Raw genomic sequence first — 15,151 nt, forward strand, 5'->3', positions numbered from 1 at the left:
GTAGGTGTATAAACAATCTGGGGAAACCTTCCAGTTACATAGAAAAATCTAAATATTCCACCTGTGCCAGTCTTTCCCTAAATATCCCATCAGTACCAGTCTTTCCCTAAATATCCCGCCTGTGCCAGTCTCTCCCTAAATATCCCATCTTTGCCATTCTCTTCCTAAATATCCAGTATGTGCCAGTCTCTCCCTAAATATCCCGTCTGTGCCAGTCTCTCCCTAAATATCCCGTCTGTGCCAGTCTCTCCCTAAATATCCCGTCTTTGCCATTCTCTCCCTAAATATCCCGTCTGTGCCAGTCTTTCCCTAAATATCCCGTCTGTGCCAGTCTTTCCCTAAATATCCCGTCTGTGCCAGTCTTTCCCTAAATATCCCGTCTGTGCCAGTCTTTCCCTAAATATCCCGTCTGTGCCAGTCTTTCCCTAAATATCCCGTCTGTGCCAGTCTTTCCCTAAATATCCCGTCTGTGCCAGTCTCTCCCTAAATATCCCGTCTGTGCCAGTCTCTCCCTAAATATCCCATCTGTGCCAGTCTCTCCCTAAATATCCCGCCTGTGCCAGTCTCTCCCTAAATATCCCATCTTTGCCATTCTCTCCCTAAATATCCAGTATGTGCCAGTCTCTCCCTAAATATCCCGTCTGTGCCAGTCTCTCCCTAAATATCCCGTCTTTGCCATTCTCTCCCTAAATATCCCGTCTGTGCCAGTCTTTCCCTAAATATCCCGTCTGTGCCAGTCTTTCCCTAAATATCCCGTCTGTGCCAGTCTCTCCCTAAATATCCCGTCTGTGCCAGTCTTTCCCTAAATATCCCATCTGTGCCAGTCTCTCCCTAAATATCCCGTCTGTGCCAGTCTCTCCCTAAATATCCCATCTGTGCCAGTCTCTCTCTAAATATCCAGTATGTGCCAGTCTTTCCCTAAATATCCCGTCTGTGCCAGTCTCTCCCTAAATATCCAGTATGTGCCAGTCTTTCCCTAAATATCCCGTCTGTGCCAGTCTTTCCCTAAATATCCCGTCTGTGCCAGTCTCTCCCTAAATATCCCGTCTGTGCCAGTCTCTCCCTAAATATCCCGTCTGTGCCAGTCTCTCCCTAAATATCCCACCTGTGCCAGTCTCTCCCTAAATATCCCATCTTTGCCATTCTCTCCCTAAATATCCCGTCTGTGCCAGTCTCTCCCTAAATATCCCGTCTGTGCCAGTCTCTCCCTAAATAACCCGTCTGTGCCAGTCTTTTCCCTAAATATCCCGTCTGTGCCAGTCTTTCCCTAAATATCCCGTCTGTGCCAGTCTTTCCCTAAATATCCCGTCTGTGCCAGTCTTTCCCTAAATATACCGTCTGTGCCAGTCTTTCCCTAAATATCCCATCTGTGCCAGTCTTTCCCTAAATATCCCGTCTGTGCCAGTCTTTCCCTAAATATCCCGTCTGTGCCAGTCTTTCCCTAAATATCCCGTCTGTGCCAGTCTCTCCCTAAATATCCTGTCTGTGCCAGTCTCTCCCTAAATAACCCGTCTGTGCCAGTCTTTCCCTAAATATCCCGTCTGTGCCAGTCTTTCCCTAAATATCCCGTCTGTGCCAGTCTTTCCCTAAATATCCCGTCTGTGCCAGTCTTTCCCTAAATATCCCGTCTGTGCCAGTCTTTCCCTAAATATCCCGTCTGTGCCAGTCTCTCCCTAAATATCCCGTCTGTGCCAGTCTCTCCCTAAATATCCCGTCTGTGCCAGTCTTTCCCTAAATATCCCGTCTGTGCCAGTCTCTCCCTAAATATCCAGTATGTGCCAGTCTTTCCCTACATATTCCGTCTGTGCCAGTCTTTCCCTAAATATCCCGTCTGTGCCAGTCTTTCCCTAAATATCCCGTCTGTGCCAGTCTCTCCCTAAATATCCCGTCTGTGCCAGTCTCTCCCTAAATATCCCGTCTTTGCCATTCTCTCCCTAAATATCCCGTCTGTGCCAGTCTTTCCCTAAATATCCCGTCTGTGCCAGTCTTTCCCTAAATATCCCGTCTGTGCCAGTCTTTCCCTAAATATCCCGTCTGTGCCAGTCTTTCCCTAAATATCCCGTCTGTGCCAGTCTTTCCCTAAATATCCCGTCTGTGCCAGTCTTTCCCTAAATATCCCGTCTGTGCCAGTCTCTCCCTAAATATCCCGTCTGTGCCAGTCTCTCCCTAAATATCCCATCTGTGCCAGTCTCTCCCTAAATATCCCGCCTGTGCCAGTCTCTCCCTAAATATCCCATCTTTGCCATTCTCTCCCTAAATATCCAGTATGTGCCAGTCTCTCCCTAAATATCCCGTCTGTGCCAGTCTCTCCCTAAATATCCCGTCTTTGCCATTCTCTCCCTAAATATCCCGTCTGTGCCAGTCTTTCCCTAAATATCCCGTCTGTGCCAGTCTTTCCCTAAATATCCCGTCTGTGCCAGTCTCTCCCTAAATATCCCGTCTGTGCCAGTCTCTCCCTAAATATCCCATCTGTGCCAGTCTCTCTCTAAATATCCAGTATGTGCCAGTCTTTCCCTAAATATCCCGTCTGTGCCAGTCTCTCCCTAAATATCCAGTATGTGCCAGTCTTTCCCTAAATATCCCGTCTGTGCCAGTCTTTCCCTAAATATCCCGTCTGTGCCAGTCTCTCCCTAAATATCCCGTCTGTGCCAGTCTCTCCCTAAATATCCCATCTGTGCCAGTCTCTCTCTAAATATCCAGTATGTGCCAGTCTTTCCCTAAATATCCCGTCTGTGCCAGTCTCTCCCTAAATATCCAGTATGTGCCAGTCTTTCCCTAAATATCCCGTCTGTGCCAGTCTTTCCCTAAATATCCCGTCTGTGCCAGTCTCTCCCTAAATATCCCGTCTGTGCCAGTCTCTCCCTAAATATCCCGTCTGTGCCAGTCTCTCCCTAAATATCCCACCTGTGCCAGTCTCTCCCTAAATATCCCATCTTTGCCATTCTCTCCCTAAATATCCCGTCTGTGCCAGTCTCTCCCTAAATATCCCGTCTGTGCCAGTCTCTCCCTAAATAACCCGTCTGTGCCAGTCTTTTCCCTAAATATCCCGTCTGTGCCAGTCTTTCCCTAAATATCCCGTCTGTGCCAGTCTTTCCCTAAATATACCGTCTGTGCCAGTCTTTCCCTAAATATCCCATCTGTGCCAGTCTTTCCCTAAATATCCCGTCTGTGCCAGTCTTTCCCTAAATATCCCGTCTGTGCCAGTCTTTCCCTAAATATCCCGTCTGTGCCAGTCTCTCCCTAAATATCCCGTCTGTGCCAGTCTCTCCCTAAATATCCCGTCTGTGCCAGTCTTTCCCTAAATATCCCGTCTGTGCCAGTCTCTCCCTAAATATCCAGTATGTGCCAGTCTTTCCCTACATATTCCGTCAGTGCCAGTCTTTCCCTATGCGCCAGTCCAAAGGCATAAGAGTGTGAGGGCCAGAACTGATAGTAGTCTGGCCACCCAGACGGGCATTGACGGCTAATATTAACCAAGAACAATAGAACGAGCCTTCTGACTGCAGTGAGGATTACGGGACATAATGGGGGCCCATCCAATATAATGATAATGCAGAGCGGAGCAACAGGAACCAGTAGTAGACTCAGCAGAGCTCGGCTCCCAGACAAACCATGGACTGACTTCACACAATGGCAGCTACAGCGTATTATGTGCTCACAGGATGCTCCGTGTTCCAGCAGACATGTCAGATCAGATATCAGCCTCGCATAGCTGGGAGAGATGCAACTGTTTGTGCTTTATATCGTCTGGCTAGATAAGCCCGTCTGTAGCCTAATGTGGCATGTATAGGCAATAACTTGGGACAATAACTGTTTTTCTTACCTCCTGATATTCAACTACAACTCTCAGCATTCCATGGAGATAGGAACTTGGGGGCTGTAGTACGACGAGCCAGGGGTTGGGGGTAATAAAGGAAAACTGTACCCTACAAACAATGTAGGTCTCTAAAAATATACAGCTCATGTGTAAAACCCTGCTTCATCCAAATAAACCATTTTCATAATAATATACTTTTTTAGCAGTATGTGCCATTTTTAAATACAAAGAGCCGCCTCCTGGGAACTTAGGATTCACGGTGCACACAAACAAACCATGTATGTTAGGTCACATGAGCCAATTAAGGGATGAAGTTCTGTCTTCTGCTCACTTCCTGTTACAGTTAGAGCTGCAGTATTTCTGGTCAGGTGATCTCTTACTGTTACAGTTAGAGCAGCAGTATTTCTGGTCAGGTGATCACTTCCTGTTACAGTTAGAGCTGCAGTATTTCTGGTCAGGTGATCTCTTCCTGTTACAGTTAGAGCTGCAGTATTTCTGGTCAGGTGATCTCTGAGGCAGCACAGGGAATATCACAAAAAGGAATTTGTTGCTTTAGTATTTATTTTGAGGGTATCGTTTTCCGTTAATTTACAGTGATTTAAGCGCTGTCAAATGAACAAATATGTTTGCTAATATGTTCTCCATAACTGTCACCTGCGATTTGGCCGTGTGCAGCGTGACTGTGGACTTCCGTGTGCTATGAGTTGAGTAAGCATGTTTATTTGCTGCCCCATCAGTAAATATGTTATTGCTCATCAGTTTTTTGTTTTGTTTTGTTTCTCTAGGAATTATGTGTGAGCTTACTTTCCATAGCCTCAGCAATTTACTGACAAGGCCCGACTGTGGCTTTGTTTGTTACCTTAAGGGCAGGGGCACACAAAGCTACTGGGGGAGATTAGTCGCCCTGCGACAAATCACTTCTTCTCCCCGAACTGCCTCCGCGCCGGCTAGAATCTATATCGCCAGCAGGATGGCACTCAGAGCATTTTGTTTTCCAAAATTGCCTCACGAGGAAACTTCGGGCGACTTCGGAAAACGAAACGTTCTGAGTGCCATCCCAACGGCGATTTAGATTGTAGTCGATGGGAAGGCTTTTCAGGGAGATTAGTCGGCCATCGACAAATCGCTTCTTCGGGCGACTAATCTCCTGAACTGCCTCCCCGCCGGCTAGAATCTATATAGCCAGCGGGATGGCACTCGGAACGCTTCGTTTTACGAAGATGCCCAAAGTTGCCTCACGAGAAACCTTTGGGCAACTATGGAAAATGAAGCGTTGCAAATGCTATCTCCCCGAACTGCTTCCCTGCCGGGTAGAATCTATATCGTCAGTGGGATGACACTCGGAGCGCTTCGTTTTCCGTTGACTCACGAGGTAACTTTGGGCGACTTTGGAAAATGAAGCAAAATGAGTGCTAACCCGCCGGCGATTTAGATTCTAGCCGGCAGAAGGCTTTTCGGGGAGATTAGTTGCCCGAAGAAGAGGCGATTAGTTGCCAGGTGACTAAATCTCCCCGAATCTTCACGAGTGTCTCTGCCGTAAACGGACACTGGAGCCACAGTACAGCCTGACCTCATGGCAAACTACTGATGAGTTTTTAGTGGTAAAACATAATATATTTTAAGTTCAGTAGTATTCAGTATACATTACGCTGGTCGCACTTGGGTCAGTTCCTGTGAAATTCCACGGGATTGTCGGTAACCTGGGCATTGGCATTTGTCTTCATTTTTTTGCCCAAATTATGTTCCACTGATGCAGATGGGGGGTCATCAACAGACAGAATTTTCAGTACAGACGGGCAGTTATCAGATATCAGACTTGTATTATGGTTGGCTGAGGGCCCCACAAACAGGGATTGCTGGTTGACCATTTCATCTAGAGACAACTGAATTGGCTGGCCACCCTCGCTTCGTGTGCGGCCAGATTTAAACTCTCGAGTGTCTGAAAAGGATTTACTCCCACGTGTGTGAGTTGTAAAATTAGCTTTTTGTAAAATCATCAGCTTGTGCTTCAGTTTGGGATTAGTGCCTGTTTGAAAGCCCAGCTTGCATATTAAGCTTCAAATGTTTGGGGGGGCGGCTGGCGTCTATTTGCTTTAAATTTTAACGGATCATGAAAACATTATGAAATATTGGCATACACTACTGAAATTGTGTTTTTTGTATCCCCTTCGTAGCCAGAAAAAGCCAAGAACCTGATAAATTCAAGGAATTTTTTAAAGAGATTCAGTACACATACACATCCAGCCCGAATAGGGGCTCATATTATATATAGACGCATTACTGCTTCAGTTAATCTTTCTGTTGCCTTAAATAAATGGATTAATCATGTATTAATTGATTTTTACGTGTTTGGGTTCAAGGCCTCTATAAATTTGATGTAATAACAAAATAGTGCTCACAGTGGAACCCAAGCAAAGCATCAGTAACGTCATATAATACACAAAAGCCATGAATATCCTGTAAATTATATCCTTATAAACGGTAAGTTCTGATGTCATCAGTTATAAACGGTGAGTTCTGATGTCATTTCTGTCACATGACTCACTGAAATTTGTGTATTATAATAAATAAAGTACCCCCGGTTGTAAAATATGAGGATATTATACGTTACCTCGGAGTTCCATGACCTGTATAAAAACACTCGGCCTTCGGCCTCGTGTTTTTATATGGTCATGAAACTCCTCGGTAACTTATAATATCCTTATATTTTACAAGAGGGGGTACTTTATTCACTATATTGTCTCCATCTTTGTACTTAAGCCAACTGCATTAGTCTGGAGAGTCACAAGTTGGGTTTGTAGTTACATGTACTGTGGGGTAATAAACATATAGTGAAGGGCGAGGTTATGTAAAGCAAGTGCTCAAAAGGAGTCAGTAGTGATATGAGGAATTGGGCTCAAATGTATTAAGATGTAAAGAGCATGTGGTGCTTTCCTTCATGTACAGAGAAGTCAATGCTGGGCCTTGCTGTAGAGGGAATATGGTTTAGCTGTTTCTGGTAGGCTTGTGTGGTCTTCTGGACTCTTCCTGGTCGGCACTTTCTCAGCCAAAAGGCACGGCAGGAAGCTTTCTCCTTGGCCAAAAGTGCTGCTGGGATTTCCCTTGAAGCAGAAGCCTGGTTGGTCTCTTAGCCTTTTGTGAACTGTGGCTGCTCCTTTCCATCGTATCCTGTTATGTCTGGATCTTTGCATGGAGGAGTTTGCTTTCATGTGGAGGAGTATTTTGCATAATTATCATGGTGGAAGAACGTTTAGGCTGTGGCTTTCATTTCTACCCTTTCCTTATCCTTTCCTGTTGCATCTCCTGCTTGTCAAGGCAAGTCCTTTTATTGGGAAGTATAAACCCCTCTAGCGTGTTTATTAATGCTATCTGCAAAATATTATATACTTATTATATCACAGTAGAAAGTTATGATGAAATCCAGTCACTCTACATTAATGAGTGTATAGTATTAATTGGTATTTTTAGACTATATTCTGCCTTAAGATGAGCATCGTCTAAACCAGTGATCCCCAACCAGTGGCTCGCTAGCAACATGTTGCTCTCCAACCCCTTAAGGTGGCCATAGACACACAGATCCGATCGTACAAATCGAGGATTCGTACGATTTCCGGATCGTGTGGGGCGTGTGCCGACATCTTTCGTCCGGTGGAGATCGGTCGATCGGTCAGGTTTGATTTTGACCTGACCGATCCCGCCGGAGCCCATGGCACATCGTAATCTGATCGTTCAGCTATACGGCCGAACAATCAGATTACCCCCGATATAGCCATGCCTGTTAATGGCATATCGGGGAAAGATCCGCTCGTTTGGCAACATCGCCAAACGAGCGGATCTTTGCATCTATGGCCACCTTTAGATGTTGCTCCCAGTGGCCTCAAAGTAGGTGCATATTTTTGAATTCCGGGCTTTGAGGCCCAAAGAGAGAATCCTATAGGCTGTCCACATAGGGGGATACCAAATCACCAATCACATCCCTTATTTGGCATCCAGGGACATTCTTCATGCTTGGGTTGCTCACCATCTTTTTTTACATAACATACAATGTGGCTTGCGGTTAAAAATGTTGGGGATCTCTGATCTAAGCAAATGCCTCTGTTGTAAATTCCGGCAAACATATAAATCCCTCTTAAAAATATCATATATATTTCATCTATTTCTCCAAACCATAACAAAGCCAATGCAGCTTTTCTTTCTGTCTATGCTTGAGTCTCCTAATCCCCGGAGGGATGTGTCTTTTGGCTCAGGGTCAGACTTGTGGTGGCTAATTAGGGGGGACATTATCAGCACACAGCTGATCTTTGACACAGAGCGTATCTCACATTTAATACGTTGACTGTGCTGTTTTATTATTTCGGGAGAATGTATATTTAAAGAGGATCTGGGGGTCATCTATGGTCATGGGAACATTAAAACCTGCTGGTTGCCGTCACTGTGGATATAGTCAGTTCCTCTGAAGGCCATAGAGTGGATTTGCTTGTGCATTCACCCATAATTAAATGAATAGTTCCCATTATCATTGTGAATGAGCTTCCCTTCATTCTGCTTTACTTAGCAGTCTGATCCCTGTGTGTATAAGCAGGTATTATAACTGTAATTGAATCACTGACTGGAATCACTGGCTGGAAAAAAGCCTTTCTGATGGCCTAATGTGTCTACAGAAGGCGTGAAATTAAAAATCCCTCAATAATGGGCTAATTAGTAATTTCTTCCTGAGATAATCAGGTCTGGAGTTACCACCAGGCTCCCTGAGTTTCCATGCTGCATGGGTCATAAAAGAATTTGAATCAAGTTTATGGAGACCCTAAAGTTGGCCATAGTTGTGCAGATACGATTGTACGAATATTTGTTTCCTATGATTTTCGGACCGTCTGTGGAGTGTCCCGTCATTTTTCATGCCATGGCGATCGGACGTATTAGGTCTACTTTCTGTGAGACAAGTCAAACCTCATGGAACAATCACCATGCGAAGCCTGTAGCACATTTTATTGATGACGGGAGATAAATGGTATTCTAATATACTTGTGTGCCTTTAATAGATTTCCCATTGACTTGGAGACTATTCCAGACACGTTTGTATAGTGTGAATTTTCTCCTCGTCTGACATCTCCAGCGTTCACCTCAATTTATCAGGTGTATTTTCACAACATGTGTCATGTTTACTAAAAATACACACAGTTGCGAGAGAAATGTGATGAAAATTTATCAGTGTATTTTCAACGTACAATTGTAGTGGTGAAAATGCTCTAGAGAGTTTACACCATAAGGGCAGATACACATGCTGCAATTCGGGGAGATTACTACCGGGGGAGCAGGGGGTGCAGCTGGGCCAGGGTCCGCACCCCCAGCAGATCACGCGCGCTGCAGCCGGCTGGAGTCGGCTGCAGGCAGCCGCAAAGTAAATGCACACGGACGAGGGTGGGGGCCTGGCTGCTCCTCTTCTTTGGGGCGACTAATCTTCCCAAACTGCTTCCCTCGCTGGCTAGAATGAAAATCGCCGGCGGGATGGCACTCAGAGCGATTCGTATTTCCGAAGTCACCCAAAGTTGTCTCACGAGGAAACTTCGGGCGACTTCGGAAAAGGAATCGCTCCGAGTACCATCCCGCCGGCGATTCCCGCAGTTCGGGGAGATTAGTAGCCACGAAGAAGAGGAGATTTGTCGCCAGGCGACTAATCTCCCCGAATTGCAGCATGTGTATCTGCCCTAAAGAAGTGAGTTATGTGGGATAATAGAATGGAGGCGGCATCATAGATAATGAGATGCAAAAGTGACTGCTCCATCTTTATAATAATAATTTGCAGGCCTGGAATCTGGAGAAATTCCTTGCCCAAAAATAAGTCTTGTGTTTTTGTGAAAATATCTTAAATTGTTGGTTGATTTCTACTGGCTATTACATACCTTAATATAATCTTATATTACTGTATATCGGTCATCCAGAATGCTTGAGACTTGGGGCTGCTAAATGTTAAAAAGTTCCTATTCAAGTGAGGTCCCTTCTACATTTCACCTGTTTAAAAATAGTAGGCATTTGTTTGTGAAAATTAGCATATTCCGCAATAATAGTTCTTGGCTGGTGGCCTTTGTTTTTGGAAGTTCTGTGCGTGCTGGAACTTGCCCCAATCTGCTAACATGTCTTGGGTTTTCCCACGGTTATCTGTGTACAAAATGGAATCCGTCCCTTTTGAATATGAAACATCTTTAGGCTGCAGTCCAAGGAAGAACTCTCCTTTAAAGTCAACATGCTCTGTCAAGTTAGGAGATAAATGTCTGTGCTGACTTTTGAAGTTATCTTCATGCCTACACCGAGGTGTTTTGCCTTTCTTCCTAAATACTCTGGTTTTACTTTTAAATACTCTGGTTAATGTTATGTGTGTAATTGCCACATTCCATTTGTTTCCAAGTGGCCCGGGATCTACAGCTGCCACCATGACTGAGCCAGAAACCTCACAGCCACATTAAGGGCAGAGACACACGTGGAGATTCGGGGAGATTTAGTCGCCCGATGACAAATCGCCTCTTCTTGGGGCGATTAATCTCCCCTCAATGCCTTCCTGTGGCTAGAATCGAAATCTTCGGTGGCTCGAGCGCGCTGCTTTCCAAAGTCGCCCGAGGTTGCCTCACGAGGAAACTTCGGAAAACGAAGCACTCCGAGTGCCATTCCATCGGCGGTTTAGATTCTAGCCAGCGGGAAGATTAGTTGCCCGAAGAAGAGGCGATTTGTCACTGGGCGACTAATCTCCCCGAATCTCCAAGTGCGTCTCTGCCCTAAGGGGACTAATCAGGGACTAATCTCCCCCGAACTGCCTTCCCGCTGGCTAGAATGTAAATCACTGGTGGGATGGCACTCGGAGCTCTCAGTTTTCCAAAGTTTCCTCGTGAGGCAAGTTCGGGCAACTTCGGAAACAAAGCGTTCCAAGTGACATCCCGCCGGCGATTTACATTCTAGCCAGCGGGAAGGCAGTTCGGAGTGATTAGTCGCCCCGAAGAAGAGGAGATTTGTTGCCGGCGACTCTCTCTGCCCTAATGGGTGCTGACTTTGTTCAGTGATTGGGGGGGGGGGATACGAAGAGAATTAAGGCACCTTGGTCTTTTTAAAGAGATGTTGTAGAGTGGTCATGCTGTGCCTTAAACATAGTGAGGCTTTATAGGCCTAAACTCCAAGGATTAGTATTTGTAGCTATAGTCTGATGTTGGGAAGTGCTAATAAAAGGTAGTCGGATACAATTGCTGCCATTCTTCCAGCGCAGAGTCCGTTTAAGCAGTAGATGCTTATGATTATCGCTGGAATGTTGGGAGATCTCATGGGCAGATTAGTGCGCCAATAAATGTGACACATAGCTCTGCCCCATGGTTTTCAATGCTTAGGACCTAGGCTTTGTGTTAAAGAGCCTTTCCTCCCTCCAACCTCTCTCTCTCTCTCTCTCTCTAAAATTCATCAGTTCTTTCCTTCGTTACCTGATACTTGTGGGAGCAGTGATGGCCTACTGCAGACAAAGCTTTCAAAGACCTGCTGAATGAAGGAAATCTCAGGAGACTTCAGATGCTCGGTGCTATTTGCAGGGACTCCAATGAGAATATATACTGTTTTGTGTACAGAGCATTCTTTTCCTCTCTCTTTGTTTTTTTTAGGGATCCAGTTAATGAAACTATGATATCATTGTATAGAGATGGCCAACGTATTGGGGTTTCTTGTTTAGTGCTCTTTATTATTCATTTTCATCTACTAGCCTTCGAGGGATTTCATCAATACACGGCATTGTGATGTTCTAAGGAGGAATGCTTCTGCCGAGCAATCAAAGATGGCGTCTCCCACTAGTGTCTGAACACCTTTATAATGAGAAGCAACGTAATTCCAAAAAAAAAAAGGGGTTGATTATATGTAAGGGCCAATAAATGGAATCTAAACCTTGCAGATGGTTTAGGTAGAACTTTCCAGGGCAAAAATATCATAGGTTCACCCTTATAAGATGACAGCTTGGTATAAAATGGATATTACTTTATTTACCTTTTTTTTTTTTTAATAATTCTGTTTTTTCAAAACGCATCAGTTGATAGTGCTGCTCCAGCAGAATTCTGCACTGAAATCCGTTTCTCAAAAGAGCAAACCGTTTTTTTTATATTTAATTTTGAAATCTGACATGGGGCTAGACAAATTGTCAGTTTCCCAGCTGCCCCAAGTCATGTGACTTGTGCTCTGATAAACTTCAGTCACTTTTTACTGCTGTACTGCAAGTTGGAGTGATATCACCCCCCCCCCTCCCAGCAACCTAACAACAGAACAATGGGAAGGTAACCAGATAACAGCTCCCTAACACAAGATAACAACTGCCTGGTAGATCTAAGAACAGCACTCAATAGTAAAATCCAGGTCCCACTGAGACACATTCAGTTACATTGAGTAGGAGAAACAACATTCTGCCAGAAAGCAGTTCCATCCTAAAGTGCTGGCTCTTTCTGAAATCACATGACCAGGCAAAATGACCTGAGATGCACCTACACACCAATATTACAACTAAAAAATACACTTATTGGTTCAGCAGGGAAATTTTATATTGTAAAGTGAATTATTTGCAGTGTAAACAGTGTCCTTTAGAAACAAAAACTACACCATAAAAATCCTGACAGAATCCCTTTAAAGTAGAATGTTTTTACTTAAACAACCAGGCAATTTCTACAGTACAGACAATAGTCTGGCTCAGACTGAAGAAAAGAGGTTTTGGGGGTGACTTATGTGTGTTCTAAGCTAAATTCTGGGGTCATTAGGACTCGAAAGAGAGGATGGGAGAATTAAGGTAACAATGTTCTGTGCTGAGTCAGGCTGGATAAGGTAGATTAGAACTAAAAGAGGATCATGTTTGATGCAAAGGCTAATCTGTTGCTTATTTTGGTTTCAATAGATAACTATAGACTAGCAGAGATATTAGTTCAACAGCTATGTGTGTGAAAAAAGGGCAAGTGAAGCTGAATGTGTATTTTCGGTTTGATGTTATTGTTTTTTGTTTGTTTTGGGGTTTTTTTTTCTCCCACTCCAACTATATTTTCCTTTCAATTCTTTCAGAGGTCTTACACGTTGGTTGTTGAAGCGTGGGATTACAATAATGACACTAATGGTAAGTAAGTGAAGGTTTGTGCTTGTGTGTGTGCGCACGTAACTGCCAACCATCTGGGACAAAAGTATATGGAAAACAGCAGCAATCGGCAGCGGCCAAAATGCCCCTGGCAAGAAAGCAGGTGGACCTGTGGGCATTAGCCAGAGGGCTTCCCATGAAATAACATTAGGAGTAGTGACGGGCAGATGGGGTGTTCCCTTTCCTAGGAAACATATTTGGTTTGTAATGACAGGGAAAAGTTTTGGCCCAGTAACCAGTCACAACCAAGTAGAAACTCTACTGCTGAAAGTTCTAAATGGGGACAAACTTAAATAACACCAGTCCTCCAGTAGATGATGTACTCGCCTGAATTCATAAGATTCCTAAAACGAAGATCGGATTGGACGTGAAACTCGTGAACTCCTTGTATCCTTTAGAGCAGGGATCCCCAACCTTTCGAACCTGTGAGCAGCATTCAGAAGTAAAAGGAGTTGGGGAGCAACACTAGCATGAAAACTGTTCCTGGGGTACCAAATAAGGGCTATGATTGGCCATTTGGTAGCCACTATGTGGATTGTCAACCTACACTGAGGCTTTGTTTGGCAGTACACCTGGTTTTATACAACCAAAACTTGCCTCCAAGCCTGGAATTCAAAAATAATCACCTGCTTTGAGGCCACTGGGAGCAACATCCAAGGGGTTGGGGAGCAACATGTTGCTCATGAGCTACTGGTTGGGGATCACCGCTTTAGAGCAAGGGTCCCCAACCTTTTTTTACCCGTGAGCCACATTCAATTGTGAAAAAAGTTGGAGAGCAACATGAGTATGCAAAAAGTCCCAAATATAGGCTGTGATTTGCTTTTCATAGCCTCTATTTGGACTTGCAGCCTAAAGGAGGCTCTACTTGGCAGTACACGTTGTTTTTCTGCAACTAAAGCTAGCCTTCAAATCAGGAATCCAAAAATAAGCACCTGTTTTAAGGCCACTGGGAGCAACATCCAAGGGGTCGGAAAGCAACTTGTTGCTCATGAGCCACTGGTTGAGGATCACTGCTTTAGAGTGTCAAAGAAAGAAAATGTCCCCCCGTTGGATGTCATATAAACTAAAATGTAGTAGGACAGTGATCCCCAACCAGTAGTTTGCAGGCAACATGTTGCTCTCCAACCCCTTGGATGTTGCTCTCAGTGGCCTCAAAGCAGGAGCTTATTTTTCAATTCAAGGCTTGGAGGCAAGTTTTGGTTGTATAAAAACCAGGTGTACTGCCAAACAGAGACTCCTGTAGTCTGCCAGTCAACATAAGAGCCACCAGATGGCCAATCACAGCCCTTATTTGCTCCCCAACTCTTTTTATTTTTTAATGTGGCCAACGGGTAAAAAAGGTCGGGACCCCTGTAGTAGGAGATCAGCAATCAACAACAGCCTTTCCCTAGCTCTGTAACCAATAGCCATTAAGCTTTAGCTCTTACTGGTCTGGTCACTCTGGTGTTGTCAAAATAATGAAAGAAAAATGTTGTTGGTTGCTATGAGTTACTGGCTTAGGGACAACTTTTTTTTACATAACCTCCCCCCCCCCCACACACATTGTCTCCGCGTTCTAAATTGTGTCTTCTGCATTGTGTGTTTATTCCTGTGTTAATTGGGCCAATGTGGCTTTCATGGAGGCCTGCCTTTATTTGTAAATAAGCATATTTCTTCTGTTTAGAATTTAGAACAGAGCCATGAAACTGAATCCAAATAATTTAAGCCGTTTTCAGTTACAAGCATGAAAAATGTCTCTAGCAAGTCAAATATTCACATATATAGTAGAGTTGTGATCGGGCATCATTGATCAACCAGTTCTAGACTAAATGCTAGGGAGAGAGTGCAGAACCGCGACAAAGCATTTCTATAAAACATAAGTATCTTTTTTACAGTTTTTAAGTTACCCTTATTTGCACCCCTAAAAATAGTTCTACTCACCCCCCCCCCCCATGGGCAATACTTTTTCGGAATTTATTAAACTCAGAGGATGAAAAAGTCTGAATCAGAAACCTGTTGAGGTTGTATATAAGTCAATGGGAGAAGTCCCAATGATTTTTTGTTGTGCGCTGGGTTTTGTGCAATGCCCCAAAGTTTTTTGAGTTTAAGGGCAAAAAAGCATAAGAAATTGGAGTTTTCGGGGGGGAAAAGCTGAAAAACAATTCAAAATCGGATGAAAAACCTGAAAAAATCTTGAAAATCAGATTTTTTTCCCGCAAAGCAAA

At 44.3% G+C, this 15,151-nt stretch overlaps 1 protein-coding gene across 2 annotated transcripts in view; it reads left to right on the plus strand.

Annotated features, from left to right (window-relative positions):
• The window catches only part of jag1.S (jagged 1 S homeolog), a 70,585-nt gene that overhangs the window by 14,739 nt on the left and 40,695 nt on the right, over window positions 1–15,151 (plus strand). For both annotated transcript variants that reach the window (XM_018264845.2, XM_018264846.2), the window contains exon 3: window positions 12,878–12,929. In XM_018264845.2, the coding sequence (XP_018120334.1) occupies window positions 12,878–12,929 (52 nt within the window). The remainder of the gene's footprint in view (window positions 1–12,877; window positions 12,930–15,151) is intronic.

This window comes from Xenopus laevis, chromosome 5S (assembly GCF_017654675.1).
Source record: "Xenopus laevis strain J_2021 chromosome 5S, Xenopus_laevis_v10.1, whole genome shotgun sequence".
Classification (NCBI taxonomy): domain Eukaryota; kingdom Metazoa; phylum Chordata; class Amphibia; order Anura; family Pipidae; genus Xenopus; species Xenopus laevis.